General features: G+C 44.2%; 1 protein-coding gene across 2 annotated transcripts in view; it reads right to left on the reverse strand.

The window, feature by feature from the left end:
- The window catches only part of ZRANB3 (zinc finger RANBP2-type containing 3), a 744981-nt gene that overhangs the window by 13021 nt on the left and 707612 nt on the right, over window positions 1-24348 (reverse strand). For both annotated transcript variants that reach the window (XM_069225060.1, XM_069225059.1), the window contains 2 exons: window positions 12357-12747; window positions 11193-11324 (listed from right to left, as the gene is read on the reverse strand). In XM_069225060.1, coding sequence (XP_069081161.1) covers window positions 11193-11324; window positions 12357-12747 — 523 coding nt within the window. The remainder of the gene's footprint in view (window positions 1-11192; window positions 11325-12356; window positions 12748-24348) is intronic.

Here is a 24348-nt window from a genome sequence, read left to right on the forward strand (position 1 = left end):
TCCTTGCACAATATACAACCCACATGATGAACAAGTGTCTTAATTGTTACAATGTGCGTACATGGAATGTGCAGGGACTAGGCTCTCCTTGCAAACGACAGAGGTTATTAGCACAAATGCACAGACGCAACATACATATAGCATACATTGAAGAAACACATCTTATCAACTCTGAGGCCCAAACACTGCACCGAAAGTGGAGAGGACAGGTCTTCTCCATGGTATACTCTGCTTATACTTGAGCGGCCACGATCTCGGTACGAGCCGGGGTACCCCTGCAAATAAACGATTCAAAAATCGACACACAAGGCAGTTATGTATTTCTAAAAGGCTGCCTGCACAGGATGCTTGTAGTTCTAGGCTGCTTATATGCCCCTAATCAAGATCAGGACAAGTACTTATCACATCTCACGTCCATACTGGCGGATTGGGAACATATACCCTGGATTCTGGGAGGGGATTGTAATGCAGTACTGGATATCCACCTAGACTGCTCTCACCCCCACTACCGAAGGCGGTCCCAACCAGACAAGCTAAAATGTTGCCACAATGAGTGCAAAATTGGGGGCTTGATGACGGATTGGTGTAGCTGCAATAGTGGTTTCTGGGAGTACTCATTCTGCTCGCCCCCACACTCCCTCAACAGGTTCCTCTGCCCATCCTCTCTACTGCCACAGATTGCGCATGCGACATACCTAGGCAAAACACTATCCGACCACAACTCACTAGAAATCACCTTACCATGAAGACAGACTTCCACCTCAGTCCCAACTTGGCGCCTCCAGCCCACCCATCTTGAAGATGTAGTGTTTTGCAACAAACTTGCTGGTAAGATTGATACGTATTTCCAAGAAAATTAGGGCACCGCAGCTTTGCGGCTGACTGAATGGGAGGCATTTAAAGTTATTATTAGAGGGGAGTCCATTTGCACAGTATCGGGTGCTAGGACGAACGTTCTGTGAGAGCTCACACAAGAAGAAAACAGTTTAGGCCCACTTCAGCATCTGGCATCGCTCAACCCGAGTACTGATCTACAATTCCAAGAAGCTAACATGACCTATGCTGAATTTTTAGAGTGCCTCAGAATTATTGACTTCAGGACCTACACACAGAAAAGGCATGCAGAAGCAGACAGGATAGGGACGTTGCTGCCGGAACAATCACCGACGCCCATCCTAACCATATAGATCCCCTCTGAGGAAACCACAATGACCCAGGCTGCCCTATACGCAGCTCCCCCTTCTCTCGACTCTGCACAGTTAGCATTGTTCCTAGATCACGTCACACTAACAAGAGTATTGGCAACAGAGAGGGAATCCCTTAACACCCCTATTTTCTCTAAGGAAATACAAGAAGCCATCAGGGCGCTAGCACGCAATAAAACACCTGATCCAGATGGCCTACCAGTGGAATTTATTCCTCCTATGCAGATAAATTGATCCCACATCTGGAGAAACTACATAATGCCTCTTTCACAGCAGGTATTCTCCCCCCCAACTACTCGAGAAGCGTTGGTGACCTCTCTCTTAAAACCTGGTAGACCACCATCTGACATGTCGCCCTACAGACCTATATCCTTATTAAACAGAGAATACAAAATTCTCAGTAAGATACTTGCAGTCTGTCTACTCCCCCTCCTTCTTCGTTTACTCCGTACTGACCAGAGCGGTTTTATACCTGGCTGCAACACCTCACTGACCATACGTTGTCTATTTAAGCTAATGGACACCCCCAAGCGCCATTATCCGAATGTGGGCTGCCTATCACTGGAAATAAAACTGCCATTTCACACCCTCAGCTGGGACTACATGGTGGCAGTCATGGGAGCCTTTAGGACACCAGCTGAATATCTTAAATGGGTATGGTTACTATATACAGAACCAACGGCCAGAGCTCGAACAGGACGTCTCATCTCATCCACCCATGAAACCCATGTACATGTGATATTTAAATGCAATAAAGTTTGTGTTTAAAAAAATTAAGTCCAAGATGGCAGAATCAAGTGGCCACGTGGCAGAGCTCTGTGCTACTCCCTAGGGAGGGGGAGGAGGGGGTGTATACAGGTGGTGTGATGTCACTCGCCTGTCCTCTGTGTGGTTTTGCGCCAGAGCAGAATGGGGATTCCTTCACTGGCTCAAACCGGTTTATGCGAGGAGGGCACCAAATGTGCTCTTCAAAGAAACCCGTTGGCGCTGAGAGGCCACCCCACCCCTGCCCGGCCCAGAGACACCTACTTCTAAAGGAGAGGAGGTCACATCTCCCTCCTACAAGAAACCCTTTGCTCTGCCTTCCCCTGCTCGAGTTAGGCTCAGCAGCAGGAGAGGCAGAACCGTGTCTGGGGTAGGCAGCAGCACACGCTGGCATACAGACCCTGCAAGGCTGTACAGGCAGATCTGGGGGATTTTCTAAGGAACCTCCAAAGTACACAGTATCATGCAACTAGCACTGGAATCAGTGTAATTGCATGATTCCAACATGTTTGATACTAAACATGCCAAGGTTTTGTGAAGCCATTACGTAGTTGGACTACTCTTATTGACCAGTGTCCACTACATACCTCAAATGGCTTCCCTGCACTTACAAAGCCCAGGGAATGGAGTCTGTGGTTTGTAGGGGCACCTCTGCTCATGTAGGGGGCAATCACACTCAGGACCATGCACCCTGCCCTTGGGCTGAAGGGCCTACCATAGGGGTGACTTTCAGTGTCCAAGTGCAGTGACCGTGATGTGCACCATTTCACACAGGCTGAAATGGAAGGCCTGCAGACACTGTTTGTAAGGGCTCCCATGGGTGGCATAATACATACTGAAAGCAATGGGAGACCTCTGGTGTACCACTGCCATGGGTACCTAAGTACCAAATAGTAGGGACTCACATGGGTCAACGAGTATAGCAATTGTAGGTGTAAAAGCTACCAAATAACCAGATTTAGAGGAGAGAGCACCAACACTGGGGTCCTGATTCCCCAGTGTACTACAGTCTAAACACACTAGCACTAGGTAAAAAGTGGGGGTAACTATGCTAGAAAGATGCTACTTTTCTACACTCCACAAGACAGGTTTATGGCCTCCTGGAGAGATGTGCTAACTACTGTCGGGAAGGAGAAAAGTGAGGGATCGCAGGCCATGAAAGTGTCACCTTCCTCCTGTAGGAATTCATTTGGGTGTTAGCCCCAAAAGGCAGGCTTCAAAGGTGAAGCTGCCTTTGAAGGAAAGATAGGTAACCCCACGGGGAACGGCTACCCCACTGTTGAAGTAGACAGGCTAGCACAGGAGTCAGAGAGGGGAAGCCAGTTGCTAGACAGGTTTCCTCAGGGACATGTAGCCCTGAAGCAGCTACACACTAGGGGTGGGCTAATGAGGTCTGAGCACTGAGAGAGGGGTTTCATCATCTTTGGAGTGGGCAGAATGATGTATCCTGGGATAGTCAGATGCCACACTCCGCAGGAAACGGTGACCAGGTGGGAGGGAACCTGGCAGCCCATTCACTACCAACTGTAACATGCCCTGAGGGCATTTTCCGAGCATAAAGGAAGCACCCAGACCTCAGACCTCACCAACTTGGAAGAAGGCCTGAAGAAGGACTCTCCCTGTAGCAACGAGGGACCAGGAAAGAGAGGCTACACTGACGAGGACTGCACCTGCTGCATCTGGTGACTAGTGAAGAGAAAGACCGTGACTGTTATGGCCTACTCAAGGAGAAGTCATCTCCAAGAGCCCAGTCAAGCCAACAGAACTTCAAGGGCCAGCTGACCTGCCTCCCATTCACAGCACAGGGACACAACAGCTGAAAAAGCCTGCTAGGCCAAGTTGGTAGCCCAAAGACCTGATGGATAGAGTTCCACCCAAGTTCACTGACCCCGGTAGTGCTGTCAGAGAGTTGATGAGACCCTCAGTAGAGAAGTTAATGTAACAGGAAGGATTGGCCTGTGACCACAACCGCAGGTTGATGGGATCCTCAGTAGGGACGTTATTGAAACAGGAAGGATTGGCCTGTGACCACGACCACAGGAACTGGGAGCCCAGTGGTGACTGGACATCAGCCAGACTTAGAGGAATTTGTGGGACGTCGGGCATGCAACCAAGACTTCCTCACCATCTCTGTGCACTGAGAAATCTCAGCAGGAAGACTCCAGTCAACCACGTCGCATTCACAACGTCATTGGAGCATTTTCAACATGCTTTATCCTTTGTATCCGGACCACTCCATAGCAATCCACTGCAAGGCGGACAAAGTGCTTGGAACTCCTGAAGGACTGCTTTCCCTGTGAAGGTAACTGTTCTTGAGAACCTTGCTGGTTCCCCTGACTAACTCCCTACCGGAGTTGGTCGCCCCAAGTACTTCTAACTGACCACATAGAAACTTACTTAAGTTTTCCTTGAAAAGGTTTCCAAGTGTCCAATTTGTTAATGCTGTCAAAGCTTGTTTGTATTTGAGTGAAATTGCATTGGTTTTTTATTGCTTATAAAATCTAAATCGCAAGAACCCTCGGGTGGATACTTTTCGTTGAGGACCTTGCTGGTCCCCCAGAATAACTCCCTACCGGAGTTGGTTGCCCCAAGTACTTCTAACCAACCCAAGTGACACTTACTTAAGTTTTCCTTGAAAAACTTTCTAAGTGCCCAATTTGTTAACATTGTCAAGGCTTGTTCATGATTAAGGGACTTTGTATTGGTTTATTATTGTTTGTAAAATCTAAATCTCCATAACAGTACGATTGATCCTTTTTCATTCTAGTGTCTAAAATCTTATAAAAATAAGGTCTATTTTTATAAATTGGTGTCCGATTTCTTGAGTGTTGTGTTGGTGACTTCTTCAATCATTTTGGTGCTATTTAAATTCTTAACACTTTTTCCTCTATATAATCCTTGCTGTTCAGTGCCATAGCTACCCAGGGTTGAGGTGAGGAATTTACAGACTAAACCTAATGGTCCTGAAGGGGTTGGTAAAAGTGTATCACAGGGTGAGGTTGCATAACCACACCATATAAAACGCCCCATTACGTCACCATTATCATCAAAGTCAGTCCTGAAAAAGGAATGAGGAGAATGTTGCCTTGGCTGCTGTATGTCAAAAAGGGGAAGCAGCACATGAGGTGGATTTGTGCGCGATGTTGGCTAAGGTTGGACCGGCAGTGTAGGACACAATCAGGGCAGCCTCTTCAGAAGGTTAAGTCGGCACTGGTGTTGACATGCCTGGTATGTGTTATGTCACTACAGTGGAGTTTGAACAGGAGCCAGAGACAAGGTAAGTGGCTGTGTCTTAAGTGGAATGCCTCTCAGCTCCTTGGGGCCTGAAGACCCACCAAAGAGCGGGAGTATGGCTATGCGCAACTGAGCTCTGACGCAGAGTGAAGGAATGTCCTGAAAACTCAGATTGTGCAGAAAACAGCTGAGGAATTTGTTCCCAAGTTTGCCTACTTTGTAAGTGAGAACAAGAACAGTGGCACCACCACCATGCTTGTGCTGTTGAATGTGAGTCTCAAGAAGGAGCAGAATCATGCTTCTTTTTCCAGTTTTTTTCTCTCTCTCTTACCTGAAGACTTGGAGCTCAATAAAGATGGACCTCTGGAGTGGCTCCGATGATTGAGGTAACGTTACCGAGAGCGAACTTTGGACCCGGAGTCGGAAATGGAATAGTCTTGCATTCCCCAATGGCGTTCGGGTTCATCAGTGCGCAGTCTTGGCAGCCCCTGGAGTTGTGGCTCGACCCCAAGTACCACAGGCACACCTGATGGGGATCTGTCACAGATGTCTGTTGGCTTGAAACCTGTTGTTTTGGGGGGTGACATCTCCTGCACATTGTAGAATTTTCAGATGCAAATTTGAGGTAAATATTTCTGAGAGAGAAAAGAGAGCTCTGGATTGACGTCTGAAGGCACAGAAAGAAAGGAGCTGACGTCAGCGTAGGGGAGTGGCACCTATATAGGCACACACATAATTCCCGGAGCAGTATGGTGTCAGTGCACAGCCGCAAACCACCACCTTCTAGCGCTAAGAGGTACTGTTGAAAAGTTAATAGATGTAGTTTGACGCCTTGGGAATATTGAAAAGGTGAGGAATCCGCATCTAGAAGTCTCTGTCAGAACATTTGCTACAGATGTTTTCAAACTTAAGATGCAATATAATATTCTGACCTACTTGTAACGCACTTCCAAAAGGATAGCTAGGTGGAATACATTTGCCAGTGAAAGATGTTGGCGTGAGTATGGAACCCCAGGAAGTTGTCTACACTTTCTCTGGCACTGCTACAAATTGGGGCAAAATAAAAAAAAATAAAAAAATCATTAGCAAGCTGAATAGTGTTTGAAACTTTGATTCTGAACAACCGAAGTGGAATTCTACTAGGCCATCCCTAACATACACAAACCTCCCTAAATTCTCTCAAACATAAGTAGCTATTCATAATGGTTGGGATACAAGGCCTACTAGCATTCCCGGGCAAAGCAACTTAACCCACTCTCTGCATTGATAACAAGAATACAGGAAGTCCTGGACATGTAAAGAATTGCATTAACAAAAGAAAATAAATGTAAGGCCTATGAAGTAGACTGGAAATGCTATACAAATCCTGGTGCACAAATATGGGGACCTTACATGCCCACAAAGAGCAGTAAGGCTCATTCCCAGAGTGGGTTCTTAATTCCCACCCTAGTGTAAATGAATTTTATGTCAAGACAGGAGGCTAGCATTATACATATTCCTTTTATTCACTACTTCTATGCAGCACTTAAAAGTTCCAGATAGAATTGAACATAAGGTCACAAACCAAATAGAACCTTAACAGTACATATAAGTCCCATGAACAGCATTCTCGGCTTTTTTCGTTTGCTGCTTCTGTGCGGACAGATGAGTATTTTCTTGTTTTTTCAGTACATAAGTTATGTAAAGTGAATGCGATATGATTGAATCTGTTAAGGAAACGTGAGTGGTGTTTTGCTAGGAATGTTTAATACAACCCAATTTTTGAGTATTTATTGTATGACCGTTCGTATCTGGTATGTGTTAGATTTAACAAAAGATTGTACACTTTCGGCATTTTATTTATGGATTTAGTTAAAAAAGATTCTTCATGTAAATAATTAATTAGAAAGCTTATAATTAGAAAGGAAGGTTTTACTGATGGGCCTAGGAAACAGATATATTTTTAATAGAAGTTCGTGCTCTCCTCGCGTTCTGCCGTGTTAGGCTCAGCCTCCTTGATTGATGTCGAGCCGTGTGTGGAGAGCACGAGGTCTTTCAAAGTGCTGATGCATTTTTTCTACAGGGAGATTGCCCTTGTCGTGGCAGAGTGTTATGGGGCACGTCTCTCTCTGAGGGAAACAGAGAAATGCTTACAACGTGCAGAGCTGACTAACAATGAGAGTTTATGTTGCTAGGCAACAGTCAATAGCTCTGCGCGATCACAGATATTGACTAACAGCTGACGCAGTCGCTGGAAAGGTTATCAACTGCTTTAAAAAGGGTGAAATTGTTGCAATTTAATTAAAGATAGGTTTATAATTTAAGGTGGGTGATATCATTTAAACGAAAACAGTAATAGTTAGAAACAATTAGTTTATTGGGATTAAAGTTTAGGAAACAGTTAGTTACTTAGATCTTCTTTTAAAGTATATTTAAAAAAAAACATTTAAAATGTCAGAAGAACCAGTGATTTCTTATAAGGAGGTTCAAGAAAAAGTTATCATAAAAATTATCAGTCAGGAGATAAGGGAAAGAGTGCAGGAAACTCTGAGGAAAATTTTAAAAGATAACAAAAGGAAAGGTAGAATGGTGGATGAGGAGGAGTACTGGACTCTATCAGAAGAAGAAGAGTCTGTGAACAGAGGTCCTGGAGGGAAATTTTTTAAAAGGACAAAATACAGGCAAAATGACAAAGTGAGAGACTGAACGTCCAGTAATGTTGAAAGATATAAATTTGTGTACAAAGTGGCACAAAGGAAAGGCAGGATGTCCCTGCAAAGGAAATGGGCTATAAACCTGACTGGAATGATCAAGAATCAAATGCAGACATTGATGAATACATCCTAGATTTGGGATACAATGATGAACTAGATGAATTTACTAGTTCAGAAGGAACGTCAAAAGTAATAAATAAAGAAGTGAAGGATCCACTGGGTCAAAGTTTATTTGATCCATCAGATGTTAAACATCCACACAGTACAGAACGGTGGCCTATGAGCCATGTGGCAAATTACATTAAGCACATAATAAGGAAGCCTTGAAAAGTGAAAAAAGAAATGTAATGACAGATGAATGTTTGTGCCCTGTGGTTGAGGATAAGGGGAAATTACTCACAATTTGGATCTAGATTTAATTACTTATTTATTCAAATTTGGCCGTGATCCAAGAAAGGGCCTTGAAAGATCTTTATAACAGTGTGAGGATACATTAGTGGATATGCTGGGCCCATTGGCCAGAAGTTTTGACATGGTGGAGGAGTCCTTTATTAACAGCACAGGTTTGGATATTAATTTGCTGAGAGAATGGAATCAGAGGGCCTTCTGTTTCTTAGGGAATGCGAATGTAAGAATGATAGCAGGAAGGCGGAGGGCTGTTTTATTGGGGATTAGCCTTAAGTTAGGTGATTTGGCAAAAAGAGGTTGTTGTGTAGAAACTAAAGGACTTCTCTTTGGGGGAAGGTATGATTAAAACTCTAAGTAAATATGTCCACACGTTTACTGCACTTTTATGTGGTAGACAAAGCACATCATTTTATGTGCAAAGTTTTTTTTTGGGGGGTGAGGGGGAGTTTATATGGCAGGGCCGGAAGAAGGGGCCAGTCTTTTGGCCATGAATACTATGGAGTCCCATATAGACAAGGAAGAGCTGCCTTCAGAGGAGGCTACAACACCAGGAACTTGTATCCACAAAAAGGAAGAGGTGGTAGAGGCAGAGCTGCACGTGGAAGATCACAGGGATCTAATCTTGGCTTTCAATCTGGACAAGGTTGGTATGAGGATTGGTTCTGGTTTTACCCACATGAAAATTGCAGGGAGACTGAGGTTTTTTGTAAAGGAGTGGGAGAAGTTAACAAGAGATTCATGGATTTTGAAAACAGTGCAAGGCTATGTAATAGAATTTCAGAATCAATCTCATCAATACAGAGAACTGAAAGAAATGTATTTTCAAAATAATGTCAGACAGATTAAAAGGGAAGAGATAAATGGAATGTTACAGAAAGGGGCCATAGGAAAAAAGGGGAAGAGTACAAAGGGTTTGTAAGTACGCTCTTTGGTGTAGAGAAAAAGGACAAGGGATAACAGCCAGTTTTAGCAGTTCCCTGAGTGCGAGAGCAATCCTTACTCCCGCAGGAGGCAGGGAGCTGGCTGGGGCTGCGTGGGCCTTCGCTCTCTCCCTGTGGTCCTGTCCCTTTCTGTTTGTCTCATAATGTGATGGAAGAGAGAGAGATTGTTATTGCAGTGGTCTCTCCATTAAATGACTTGAAAGCATCAAACTAGCATGATGTTTGATTAAAACGTTATAGTTACGTCTTGATGCACAGCAGAAAGGAGTCTCTTCTGCTCTACTGTTAAAGATCTTGGACTGTCATTCAGAAGGCTGAAGGTTCAAATCCTGGTAACTCATTGTATTGTGTCTGTTTATTTACTCATGTTTTGAATGTTAATTATTGCTCATGCTGGAACATTTGCGTCTTTGTTGCATCAACATATTTGGTTTGAATGTCATAAATTATTTCTGAACAATTCACAGTAAGGAGTAAACTGCGACCTAGTCGTTAAAGTCTCAGACCCTCACACAGAAGGTTGAGGGTTCCAGTCTAGGTGCGTCAGTTGTCATTTCTCAGCTTTAATTTCTTTTCAACTTCAAATATTTAAGGTATATACAGAAAGGTGATCTCACTTTTTATGTGTCTAATAATTTTTTTTGCAATTTGTCCGACCATTGCTCATTCTACATGGCGCAGGATTGGGTGGGTGTAGGGGATCGCCTGCGCAAGGCCCTGCGGCCAAACCCCACACGCACTGCTGAATGCCATGCGTGGTGCAGGGTTGGGTGGTTATAGGGGGTAGGCTGCAGGCCAGGTTCTGAAGCCAACCTCGGCTGTGCGCGGTGGTGGTTAGATTAATGTATAGTAATTAAAATAATTTTTTGCTAAAAAAAAACATAGAAATTCACTGAAAAAACAAAGGTTACAGGGCACTTATAGCTAGGCCCACATTTTAAACGTGCAAAACCATAGAAATGTAACTGTTATAATTAGAGTTATTTCAAGTAACTATAACTCGTGCTCTAAGGTAATTATAACTTGCGCCCTTGCACTGCTAATTACACCACATATTATAGCACTCAGGACATCTTTGATAACATCATTGTTAATATCACTGCAACATTTTTAATAAAATTATTGAAACGAAAACTGTGATGGCGCCGCGCGAGTTATAGTTACCTTAAGGGCTCGAGGTCTCTACTCTACGAGTGCTCTACTGTGCTGTGTGATGTTTGAAAGTCTTTGTCCATCACTTTCTTTTTTTGGATGTCAATGGTGGGATAACCCTCTGTTAAAGTTTGTCTCCCAGCAATAGCGTTTATTGATATCAGTACTCCCTTTTAAATATAAAACCTTGTGTTTGCCCAAGCTTTCAAACGGGCACTGTCCTCTCTATTCACGTGGCGCAGTCGCTGATGTCATGCAGGGCTGTTCATCATGTCGTTATCTGTTATTCTCTCTAAAAATGGGCAGATTCACACATATTCTGCACTCATACGAGGTCCCTTTATGCAAGTCAACTAATCGAAGATGACAGTATGTTGGGCAAGCATATCTTAATAAATGTTGTGCTATAATACAGATTCTACTGATCAAAGATCGAAAAAGAGCAATAATGTTTAACCTGCCGCCTAACTGACAAGTCCAGAGTCTGGAAGGTTTCCAGCAAAACCTTGCAGTCATGCCTTCTCATGCCATTCTGAGATGTAAGAACAGTAACAAAATAAATTGATAAGACATCTGTAAACTCACTACATAGACCAGTGCACTTTATAGAAAAACCCTTTAAAATCCAACTCATAGGGGAGAGCCCACCATACTACAGACTACATCCTTGTTTGACTCGCCTCGTAAGCCAAATGCTTGGACACTGCAGACAAACTGCGTTGCAGAAATGACCAGCGGCCTTTGCTGCTTCTTAAAGTCAATCAGAGAAGGAAATGTGTTTCATGCCAACCTACCTCTTTGTGGCAGACTGTGCAGAGTGTTTGAAGGTTTTCCATAGAACACTGCCCTCCTCCGCCATACACCGGTTTTATATGATCCACCTGCCAAAAAAGGCCCTCTGTGGGGTTTCGTATGATTTCATTCAGCTGCAACAAATAAATACATAATATAATTTATTTTCAACAACATTGAAGGGCACTTACGTCCACTGTAAAATAAGTGCACACAAAGCGAGAAAATATTATTTCAACAGGGCATACCAGCACCAATTTACTTGCTAGCTAAAACAAATCATAGGAGAAACACTAGCACAGAACCTGCCACGTAATTTAGGACGTAAAATACAAATTCTAAATAATATAACCAGAATACATTTGCTCATACTCATGAATGCTAACAATGTGCTATATTATCCGAGATGTATTAAAAGTCTGCTGGACAGTCAGTAAGGTGTATCTGAATTTGCTGAACAGGGTTCCATAGGTGTCTTTAGCTGCCTTTTTACAGCAACCGGTAAACAAATGCAATACACTGGACATTTCTGGTGCCAGATTCAGTGCCTGAATTTTTGCCACTTCTCTTTCTTTAATGCGTTAAACAAAATCCCCAAAATCTGGTGTTTTGTATGTCAGATTTCTTGTGATTGGGTTTCCCTGTGGTAAGGGTTCTATGTCTCCCTTGAACCTTATCTTCCTTTCAAACCCAACCTAGCTTCTTTAGCTCCCTAATGTGAGATATAAACCTCAAGATGTTTGGAGCAACCTTGCTTCCCGTTTCTTATTTGTAACAATCGCAAAACTGAGAAAAAACATTTGTGATCTATGGTCTGAGGTTAGTATACAAACCATATGGTACCACCAAATTCCTGTTTTCATGCAGTCTTACATTCCCCCATCAGAACTGTATTCAGAATGGAGCTGTGCACTGATCTCAATTTAGTGTCTCCATCACTGTTGGTAATCAATGAATGGAAAACGACCTGCTTTTTTATCACTCTTATTCCTTCTACATACACACAAGTTAAGGACCTGTTGAAAGAGTGCTCTCACAATACCACTTAAAAACACACACAGCTTCATGAACCACGTTGAGACCAGATATCCAACCACGGTTGTAGACAATCTGTGGCGAGAACCTAATTAAAATAGATGAACGCAATCCACACATGCCAATCTTACCTGAGCTAGTGAAAGCTGAGACATCCAAGTGCTCTCCAAAAGACCTTTACGTTGGCTCTTTGGGGCATCTCGAACAGTAAGGTACAGTTCCTGCGCATTTAGGTGACATGCTTGACAAATACCATGTTCTGTTTCGAAGACTTTGGCTCTCATGTAAGCTTGACTTGAACGGATTGAAAAGTCTTCTTGGCATTTATGAGAACAGAAGCGAGTGTCCCATGCTGTAGCTGCGCCTTGGATGGAAAGCAGAGGCGTGGGCTTTTGGCAGTGAAGACACAGTGGATTTCCCTCTTTATCCACTACTTGCACATAGCCCTTCAGGTTGGAAGAGTCCTCAACAGGTTGAAATGAACTTGGCTCAGTGGACTCCTTTTGTTCTTTTGAAATCATCCTGTAATTGAAAAACGGTTCACATCAATCTTTCCCCCCTCTGTCAGCTACAAATCTGATATTCTAAATCTACATGTATGTCTTGAAAGTACGGCACCCAGCTAATTCACTGAAGCACAGGCGTCTCATATATTCTAGTTAAGAGTAGTAAAATATTTCAAATAATTCTTAGCAAAACATAGTAAATTGGATTTTGATAAAGCACTAACGTCCGAGGAGTAGATGATATTGGAACATGAAGCACCCCCCTGCTCTGATAAGGAAGTCAGGAACTCTTGGCAGGGAAGCACACTGACAGTTATGACCGGTACTAACGGAGAACAAATTTTGCATAGAATACTTTGGAAAAAAAATAAAAAATGCACTGGGTAACTGAGACACAGATGCAAGGACAAGAAATACTCATAACAGTGTGGAGGAGAGATCAGACACAGAGCACAGGAGTACACATTTACCAGCAGGCAGAACAGAGTATAAGAGAGACATCCCAGTCTGTTATAGGAAAATAAACATAAAGGGAGACGTACACAACATCAGAGCAAAGACTTGCAGGTGGGAAAATACAAGACACGAAGACACAAATTGGAACAACAAACATGTCAAAACGTTTTAGGAGAAACATTGAGAAAAGGATACTCTGGTAGTGCTATTAGAATACAAGACACTTCGTTGGCAGACTGCAAAACCTCCTTATGATGCCTTCCCACCATGACAGGAAAAACCCACAACCTCACGACATAGGTAGTCATTATGAATTTGGCGGAATGGCCCGTCGACAACCGTGCCGGTGGTCCACAGAAGACCGCCAGTGGCAGCGGTCGGCCTCCCGCCAAATAACGACGCCTGGAGCCTCACCGCCATTGATGGCTGAGGGCCACCAGGCGCCATGCTGGCGGTCGGTGGTGGATGCTGCTCCACCCTCACCGCCACGTCAGTCCAGACACCGCCACGCCTATATGATGCAGTCATAGGCATGGCGGTGTATGGAGACGCAGCTATGCCGGTAGAGGAATATGGGTGCAGATTGGAGGGAGGAGGGATGGGGGTTTGGTTTTCAGGATTCAGGGGGTGGGGGCGGAGCTAGGGGCTTGAGGGAGTGGGTGGGGGATTGTGGCAAGTTGGGGGCTGGCCTGTCACATACAGGTGACAGGAATGACAATTCCTGTCACCCGTATGCTTTCCGCCAGGGATTACCTCGCGGGGTATACCGCCAGGAAATCCCAGGTGGAAATGGGATCATTATCCCACAGCCGGACCGGCCTCCATCGCCGGTGTGAAAGTGCCTACCATCTGCCCGACAGTCGATTCTGGCATGGCGGGTGGTGATAGTGAACTGGCTGCTTTGCAGCCAGTTCACTACTGTGTTCAGAATATGGTGGTCTGGACCGCCATGCCGTTGGTGGTAATGACCGCCACAGCCAGCGTGGCGGTCATTATCGCCATGTTCATAATGACCACCATAGTATTTATACTAAGACACTGACTGGTACACTGCACCTGAAAAAAGGCATGGTTTCTTACCTGTAACTCCAGTTCTCTCGTAGGGGTATTTCCATGATAGTCATAAGCGTAGAATAATTCCCCGCCCGCCTGCGGGGACCCCGGAGCACTTTTTCCAATATCACTTCTTAAGTGTCCCTGTTCGCCTTACTTCAGGAAGGCTTGTCAAGACACTTAAGAATGCTCCCATGTAGCCTATAGGAAGGGCTACAGTGTTCAAGCTTCTTCATTCAGATTGTCCTTGAACTAAAAACATTAAATGCTTGACAAACAAAGCCATTTTCCAGACCAACTACTTCCAAAAACTTATTTTATTTCACAAAACCTCTAAGCAGGAGTGCAGAACAGTGTAGTCCATAGGCTGCCATTAGTACTGAAGAAAAAGGATACTGTGCCTTTAAGAACAGCCAGTCCTCCAGCATCCCATCATGCCTAGAGAGAGGCTGTTACCTCAGTTCTTTTTGAAGGTAGTCACTGGTTGACCATCGGAATAAAAAGTAATCAAGACATCTAACTGCTCCCCCGGGGAGGAGGGAGGGTTGCTTATGACTATCATGGAAATACCCCTACGAGAGAACTGGAGTTACAGGTAAGAAACCATACCTTCTCTCGTAGGGGATTTCCATGTAAAAGGGGATTTCCATGTATACTCATAAGCGTAGAATAGAATACCAAGCCCATCCCAAAACCCGCGGAGGAGCAGTTAGAGTAATCTATGCATATGCTCTCAAGCAAAAAGGTTTCTAAAAGAAGCCTGGCCTACTTGAGCATCTGCTCTAGTGCCGGAATCTAGACAATAATGTTTAGTAAAGGTGTGAACTGATTTCCAATTCGCAGCTTTACAGATTTCTGCTAAAGGAACATTGCGCAATAGAGCAGTGGTAGCCGCTTTTCCTCTGGTGGAATGGGCTCTAGGCTTACCCTGTAAGGTTTTCTTAGCTAGTTGATAACACAATAAAATACAAGAGACTATCCACCTCGCTATTGATTGCTTGGAGGTGGCTAAGCCAGTACGTACAGATCCGTAATTAACAAACAGTTGTGTAATTCTCCATAGAGGATTGGTCTTATCTAGGTAAAATTTCAATACTCTCTTAACATCTAGAGAATGGAGAGCCCTCTCAGCTGGGGTGGAAGGGTTTGGAAAGAACGTGGGCAAAGAAATCGACTGGTTAATGTGGAAGTCGGATATGACCTTAGGAAGAAACTTCGGATGTGTCCGTAAGACTACTTTGGAAAAATTAAATATTGTGTAAGGTTCGTGAGCAGAGTGTGCCTGGATTTCGCTGACCCTTTGTGCTGAAGTGATCGCTACTAGAAAGGCCGCCTTCCAAGTGAGGTGTTGGAGGGATGCCTTGTGTATAGGTTCAAATGGGTGGTGCATTAAACGTGAAAGGACCACATTAAATTCCCATGGTGGCGAAGGGCGTCTAATTGGAGGAAAGATCTTCTTTAACCCCTCGACAAAATCTTTTATCACTGGGATTCTGAAGAAAGAGGTCTGCGAAGGAGTCTTCCTATAAGCGGTAAGGCTGCCAAATGTACTTTTATGGAAGAAAGCTGTAGGCCCGATCGTGCCAGATGCAACAAGTAAGGCAGAATGACATCTTCTTTGCAAGATGTAGGATCTATCCCTTTAGAAGAACACCAGATGCAGAATCTTTTCCACTTAAAGGAGTACGCCGAACGAGTAGACGGCCTCTTCGCCTTCTTTAAAATGGCCATATAATCCTGTGGTAGGTTGAGGTGACCATACTGGACTAGCTCAGGAGCCATGCAGCCAAATTCAATGATGAGAGATTGGGATGCCTCATTCGACCGCCGAACTTCGTCAGGAGGTCCGGTCTGCAGGGTAGCCTGAGATGGGGCTGGAGTGATCTCTGAAGAAGATCCGGGAACATCACTGTCTCGGCCACTCTGGTGCAATGAGGATCATTGTGGCTGATGTCATCAACAGTTTGAGGAAGACTGCTGGGATCAGCGGAATCGGTGGAAAGGCGTACAGAAATTTGTTGGACCAATCTATCCACAGAGCATTGCCCTGCGACTGTGGGTGGTAAAACCTGGCGGCGAAATCGCGGCATTTCCTGTTTTCTTCTGTGGTGAATAGGTCTATAGAAGGGGTGCCCCACAAACGGAAAATGTCTTGAGTGGTGTCTTCGTTGAGCACCCACTCGTGGTTCTCTTCTAGAACCCTGCTGAGGGCATCCGCTTGACTGTTCTGAACCCCTGGTAGATGGGTAGCCACTATGTTCAATTTCCTGGCTAGGAGCCAGTGCCATATTGTCTGGGATTCCTGAGACAGGATTCTGGATCTGGTGCCCCCCTGCTTGTTCAGATAGAACATAGTGGTGGTATTGTCTGTCTGCACCAGCAAGTTGTCTGCTGTGATTGAGGTTAGGAACGCCTTGAGAGCTAGATGTACTGCTCGTAGCTCTAGGAGATTGATGTGGTAGGACGATTCTTTCTGTGTCCATCGGCCTTGGATTTGCAGGTGATCCATATGAGCTCCCCATCCGAGGAGAGAGGCATCTGTCACAATAGTCTGTGTCGGAGGCTGTGCCCGGAATAGCATCCCCTTTAAGAGATTGGTTGGAGAGCACCACCAAATTAGTGACCTGATTGCATGAGTGGAGAGGCGAATTCGATTGTCCCCGCTCCCCGACCACTGATTCCACTGGTCCTCCAGGCATTCCTGAAAAGGACGCATGTGGAGGCGAGCGTTGGATGTCTGGTAAATGCAGGATGCCATGTATCCGAGAAGTGAGGAGACTGTCCGCACTGTTGGGTGACGCATTGATCGGAGATCCCGACACTTCCGGAGAATAAATAAGCGTTGTTCCTCCGAAGGACACACTTTTGCCTGCAGTGTGTCTATGGTAGCTCCTAAGTAATGTAACCTCTGGACAGGTACTGTCGTTGACTTTTGAAAGTTGATATGAAGACCTAATCGGTACAGAAGGTCACAGGTCATCTGGAAATGCCGTTTTGCTTCTGCATAATTGGACGCTTTGATTAAACAGTCGTCGAGATACGGGTATATGAAAATTTGTTTCTTCCGAAGGTGAGCTGCCACCACCGCCATGCACTTGGAAAAGGTCCTGGGAGCAGACTTGACACCGAATGGTAGGACTGTGTATTGGAAGTGATCCTGACCTACCAGAAACCTCAGGAATTTCCGATCCTTCTTTGCGATGGGGATGTGGAAATACGCATCGTGAAGATCCACTGAGCAAATCCAGTCTCCTTGCCGAATCTGAGGATATATCTGGTGTAAGGATAGCATCCTGAACTTCTCCTTCCGGATCAATTTGTTGGCCGTTTTGAGGTCTAGAATGGGTCTGAATTCGTTTTTGTCCTTTTTAGGGATGAGAAAGTATTTTGAGTAGATACCCTTCCCCTGTTGGCTGAGGGGAACCGATTCCACTGCTCTCTTTTTGAGGAGGGTGGAAACTTCCGCCTTTAGGAGATCGAGGTGTGCAGTTGTCTGCTTTGGCGGGATGGCTGGAGGTGGTGATGAAAATCTGAGACAATATCCATTCTGTACAATGCCTAAGACCCAAGCGTCTGTTGTAATCTTTTGCCACTCTACCAGGCAATTGGTGACGCTTCCCCCCCACGGAGTGGTTAACGAAGTTGGGTGGAGGAAAGTTTCAGGGCTTTGAGGTGGTAGGCTGACGGGTGCTCTGAGTGGACTGATGAGCTGATCGTCCCCTCTGCGCCTTACGCTGGTGCTGGTAGGGCCGCTGGTACTGCTGGTGAGGCCTCGTAGGGGCCCATTGAGGGGCTTGAACCCTCTGCGTGGTGTAGCGGCGATGGAAAGGACGGAAGGACCTGCGTTGCTCTTTAAGTTTGTCCAAACCTACTGCCTTTAATGTGTCCACCTCCGCCTTCATTCTTGCCATTTCGTCATCTGCGTGTGATCCGAATAACGTGGATCCTGAAAATGGCAGATTCAAAAGTCTTTGCTGCACATCCGGTTTTAATGACGTGAGCCGCAGCCAGGAGTGTCTCCTCAGCGTCACACCATGGCAGTACGAATGAGCTGAAAGCAGCGACCCATCCGCTGCTGTGCTTATGATTTGGTTGGAGACCATAGCGCCCTCTTTAGCTACTTCTAAAAAGTCCTCTCTATGGTCTCTTGGGAGATGTTCTGCGAACTGCAAGATGGAGTCCCACAAAGATCGATCGTACCTGCCCAAAAGGGCTGTGGCGCTCGCCATTTTCATAGAGGACGCCGCGGAACCACAGACTTTACGGCCTGTCGAGTCCAATCGCTTACTCTCCTTATCTGGAGGAGAGGTGGAGGATGGAGAAGTTGCGTGAGCCTTGCGTGCCGCCAAAATCACTACTGACTCCAGTGTCGGATCAGAGCGCAAGAAGAGCAGATCTTGCTCCGGAGGGCGATACTTCTTCTGCAGCCTGGATGGTGCAGGCCTTGTCACTGCCAGTGTAAGGAAGACCTCCATAGCGGGCTCCAGGAGGCCCGGTAGTAAGGGTCTGGCAGCTGACCGCTGTTGAAGTGTTTAAAAAATGACAGATGTCGATGGCGTAGGAGCAACCATCGGTATACTTAGTTTTGACGCACCTCAGACTAGAACTTCATGGAAAGTGTTAATGTCATCCACCGGTGAGGACCGAGGAGGAGGAGAGTCCGACAAAGTAGGTGAATAGTATCTGGTGGAAGACCAAGAGTCTCTGTCACGATCCCTTGAACTTGATCTGCGCCTCAATTGGCGGTGCAATCTTGATCTGGAAGAGTCATGGCCATGGCGTGAACGGTGGCGCGATGTAGAGCGCGGTCTAGGCGGTATACTAACCGGTACTTGAGGTGCCGGGAGCGGCGTTGGTTGTGGCAACTCTTGGCCCGTTGGCTGAGGCGGCGTTGCCGGAAGCTCTGGAGGAGGAGACCTAGGTGGAGAAGGATGAGAAGAAGGAGAGGAAGGCAGCATCACTACTGAGGAAGAGCGCTCCGATGAGGAATAAATTCTCCACCTCTTGTGGCTCCTCAACGTCGATGGAGTCCTCGACATCGACCTCTCTTTCAGTCTCGACGTTGACGCTGTGTGAGGCACCGAGCCATGACGTCTACGTCGTCTCGACGACGACTCCGACGCCGCCGATCTGCTCCTCGACGTTGTGCGCCTTGGGGTCTTCGACGTCGTACGGTGCCTCGACGTCGACTTCTGTACGACGTCGAACCGGACTTCGACGGTGAACATGTCGGTGCCGTACCTCCTCTCGACGTCGATCGGGACCGATGTCGTTTTCGCCCTGAAGAGCGTCTCTTAGACCTCCCACGACCACTGGAGGATGAGGTATGAGCCCTGGTGGAAGACTGACCTTCCCCTCACTCAGAGGTCCCACTGGTTCCTTGGTGTCTTCTCTCTGCTCTCCCTTGAAGGCAAATTTTCTCTCTGTCACGTAAAGTGCGCCTGGAGAATGTCTTGCAGATGTTGCAGGAGGCAGGAATGTGTGATGAGGGCAGACAAATAATACAGAGCTCATGAGGGTCTGTTTTAGCCTTTTTCTGTCACATTTAGGGCACTTGTCAAACAAGGAAGGCATTTTGATGAAAAAAGCCTTAACCTTCTGTCAGAAAACTTTAAAATGTAGTAGAGAAAGATAAAAGACGTCGAATTAAGCCTTTTTTCTGAAAGTTTCTCTAAATTTTTGAAGGAATAAACCTAAAAAGGTCGAGTTCAATGCTCCAGGGGTCCTGTCAGTAGGTGCCGGAAAAAAGAACTGAGGTAACAGCCTCTCTCTAGGCATGATGGGATACTGGAGGACTGGCTGTTCTTAAAGGCACAGTATCCTTTTTCTTCAGTACTAATTGCAGCCTATGGACTACACTGTTCTGCACTCCTTCTTTGAGGTTTTGTGAAATAAAAGAAGTTTTTGGAAGTAGTTGGTCTGGAAAATGGCTTTGTTTGTCAAGCATTTAATGTTTTTATTTCAAGGACAATCTGAATGAAGAAGCTTGAACACTGTAGCCCTTCCTATAGGTTGCATGGGAGCATTCTTAAGTGTCTTGACAAGCCTTCCTGAAGTAAGGCGAACAGGGACACTTAAGATGTGATATTGGAAAAAGTGCTCCGGGATCTCCGCAGGCGGGCGGGGAATTATTCTACGCTTATGACTATACATGGAAATCCCCTACGAGAGAAATATTATTTTATTACAAGGATATGTGTTAGGTGGAAGGCTGCAAGACCCGGCACGTACACAGAGACCCTCCTTTGCCATACCCTGCAACCAGCCAACGACCTGCTAAATAGGGAAATTACAATCAGCACTAAGAGGCCAACTTAGTGGACACACCAAAACATTTTTTTACAGTATGGAAATGAGTGGTTTCAACTTGAATTTAGAAAAGCTCTAACCTTTCCATTAAAATAAAACATTTTAATTTTGTGTATATTTTTGGTGTGAATTAAATAAATAATTAAATAAATATTGCATGATTTCTGAATTTGTTTGACAAATGCTTGCTTCTGGATTTTCTGTGTATTGCTTTGCCTGGGTGTCTTTCTTCCAGTAACGACTCAGTGGGGGAGCTTGGATTCCAATAAATATTAAGAAGGGGTCCACAGAAGACAAAAGGTCAAGAACCACTGGTCTAGACAATTAATACGAGAAATAATTATTTTCTAAGAAGGCAAAGAGAAGAGGAGAGTCGCAAAAGAAGAGAAGATAGAGATAAGAAGACAACTGGATGGTGGAGCAGGCAATACTCTCATTCAATCTAGCTGACACATAAATAGATGTGAGAAAGAAGCTGATAAACGGGCTCTCATTTATTAAGTGAGCAACCTTAGTTTTAGGTTATTCAAGGGAGTTTATTCTGTTGCAAGAACATATTAAGAATAATCCACAGTTTCCTTGACGAAGACATTGAGTGTACCTTCTGGAAATAAAAGTTGTCAGTGCTTTTAACAAACCAAACCCAGGTCCACCATGTATGGAATGAAATATTTTGAGAACTTTTCCATTCTGAAAGAATCAATTTAGTGCCTATGGCCTGCATAAGGTTATTTAACTAGAGATCTGCAGTATTCACCGTCTTAACAGATGTAGATGTATAGACTCCCAAGAGAACAGTAACTGCGTCAATTTATGTAGTTTTAAAGACATTCTGAATCATTGATTGTGTTTAAAACCACAAAGGCAGATCATATTTACAGTATAAAACGTGTATGAAGTCTCCTGGGTCTGATTTACAGTTCCAACAAAGATTGGAGTCAAAAAGGCCCAATTATGTAGCATCACAAGAGTCCAGTATAAATCGTGCAGGATCCACAGTCTCATTTGTGATTAGGTAATTTCTCCTTTAAAGGTGGAGCTCCAAATATTCGAAAATGGTGAGGATGCGATTTCCATTCGTGAACTGGACCTGCTATGTGTGTTCCCTGTGCTGGCCTCTTTTCGAGTGAGGTGTGGCTTGGGTGTCAAAAGAAAACTATATATTTTTGAGGCCACATGTCCTAATTTTATGAATTTTTGTAGCAGGGCTGGAAGGTCTGGAGTAGAAAAAAAGTCCAGTTTCCTTAAAGCTGAGATTACATTTAGGAAGTTGTAAAAGTCCAAGTTGTGAATGTTATGTTTGAGTTGTAATTCAGCAAAATTAAATTACATTTTGCCGGACTTTACCAAAAAATTGGGCAGCCATTAATCTTGATGTGTTTATTCGACAACAGGGAAGCAGATTTGGGTATTTTTGATATTGGATTCTTGTCTAGTGAACAGAGAGTATCTCATGTAAGTGTTCTATATTATGATGCTTAATATTGTGATTAGTGCACACGTGGGTAGAGGCAGAGACAGAGCTTTCTCAATATGAAGTCAAGTAGGAGAATCAAAGCTTGTTGAAAAGAACCACTGTGTGCCTTAGCTGGCAAGAATAGCCAATTAATATTTTTGAAAGTATGGGAGCCTAATTTTTCCTTCTTTTTAATCCAAGTTTTTTTGAGTTCTTTACTAGCTTTCTTATTCTTCCAAAGAAAATCTGACAATAAGTTATTGATCGTTTTGAAGAAAGTGTTTGAGGATTTTAATGGTAACATGCGTGTTGGGAAGTTGATAAGTGGCATTACAATCATCTTACTGGTCTCTAATCTTCCTCACAAGGTAATACATTTTAGGGGCCATTGTAGAAGTATCTCTTTTACTTAGCATAATGTTTTGTTTTCATTTAGTGATGTTGTATCCTTACTGTCTCTCTGAAACCAGATATGCAGACATTTCAGTGCTTTATTTTTCCATTTCAAACCTGTAGTTTGAAAACCAAGGCAAAGCAATGAGACTGAGAGGGTAAACCTCAGTTTGATTTTCATTGAGTATTCCAAAACCTTGGCATATTCAGCTATCATTTCTAGAAGGTGGGAAGCGCACTGTCAACTTCCTCTGAAAAAATAAGCACATTGTCGGCAAATTCGGCTACCTTATGTGGACCCAATCTCAAGGGAATTCCATTAATGTCATATTGGATCTTAATGTTTCAAGGAGAGGCCCCACAGATAATGAGACTAGGATTGGTGATAGGGAACAACCTTGTCTCGTGCCTTGGTGTAATTTAAAGGGTTATGAGAGGAACTTATTTATTCAAACTGATTCTTGAGGACTGGAATAGAGGTTTAATGTCATTCGATGAAATCATCACCAAAGTCAGATTTATTGAGAGCCTCTCAAAGAAATGTTCAGGAAACTCTACCGAAAGCCTTTTCTGTGCCCAAGGCTATGGCTGCAGTGGGTGAGTTATGTGACTTAGCCTATTAAGGACTGAAGGTTCTTATGTTGTCACATCCTAGAATTTCTTGAGGAAGATCAGTTGTGCACGATGAAAAAGGACTTTTTCTAATCTATTTGCAAGTTCTTTGGTGCACACTTTCCAAACAATACCCATAAGTGAGATTTGGCAATCGTTTCTGATTTCTAAAGGGTCTTTACCTTTTTTGGAATTACTACCATTGTCACTATCGAGGCAGAGCCCTGAATGCTTCTATTTTTGGCAAAGTGTGAGAAAAGGTTATGTAATGGTGTCAGGAAAGAGGAGGTATAAATCTTGTAGAATTTGTTTGTGAAACTGTCTGGGCCTAGTGCTTTCCCTAGTTTTAGACCTTGACTAGCGTTTAATATTTCAGTCTGAAATATGGGTTTGTTAAGAGTATCCCTAGATTCTATCAAATTTTGGGAAAGCATTTGTAGGATCCATTATCAATATGTTTATCAGATTGATATAACTTTTCGGAGAAGGTTCTAAAGGCTTCTAGAATTTCCTTGGAAGAAGTACAATTAAGATCAGCATGGCTTCTAATAGCGAAAATGGTCAGTTTACTTTTCCCAAACTTTCAGTATGCAAGAAAAATATTTTTCAGCTTTATTTCTTCAACCATTTTTTCAGCTTTTCTCATGGAAAGCCATTTAAGAGTTTTGCTACTTAAGATTGTGGTAAATTCATATTTGAGACTTTTCAGTTCATGAACAGCAGCAGAGTCTTTGTTGCGATTACGTGTGAATTCCAGCTTTTTGATCTTCATGTCAATCATTTAGGCACGGTTGAGCTTTCTTATTTTTGGCAGCCATCAGGTTACTCATACTATCTCTAATAGTGGCTTTAAGTGCGCCAAAACAGTTCAGGGGAAGTCCTTTATATTATTACCATACATACAGTCGGTGATGTCCATTTAGATTACCTGTTTCAGCACTTTGTTATCAGTGGTTATCCATTTGTTAAAGGGGAGCGAGTGGTACACAGTCTCAGTTCAAATAAAATACAGGCATGATCAGATATTATAATTGGTTCAATTTGGGGGAAAGTACGTTTTGGAGGACAGGGTCCTCAACTAAGAGGTAGTACTTGAGTAAGGGTCATATGACTGAGTAAAAAGTGTATCCGCTACTAGTCTTATTATAGTTCTCCGTATGTCTACCATGTTGTGCGATTTTCACAGATTCAAAAGCTGGGCATGAGGCTTAGTGGGCCTGAATTGCACATTTGACAATATAGGCTCCTGTCCACCCGAGTATTATATCATTATTGTGAGGTAAGTCTGACAGAGCTCGGTTAACAGAAAACCAAAAAGTAGGGTAGTCATTATTTGGC

The sequence above is a fragment of the Pleurodeles waltl genome, chromosome 3_1 (genome assembly GCF_031143425.1).
Source record: "Pleurodeles waltl isolate 20211129_DDA chromosome 3_1, aPleWal1.hap1.20221129, whole genome shotgun sequence".
In the NCBI taxonomy this organism is placed as follows: domain Eukaryota; kingdom Metazoa; phylum Chordata; class Amphibia; order Caudata; family Salamandridae; genus Pleurodeles; species Pleurodeles waltl.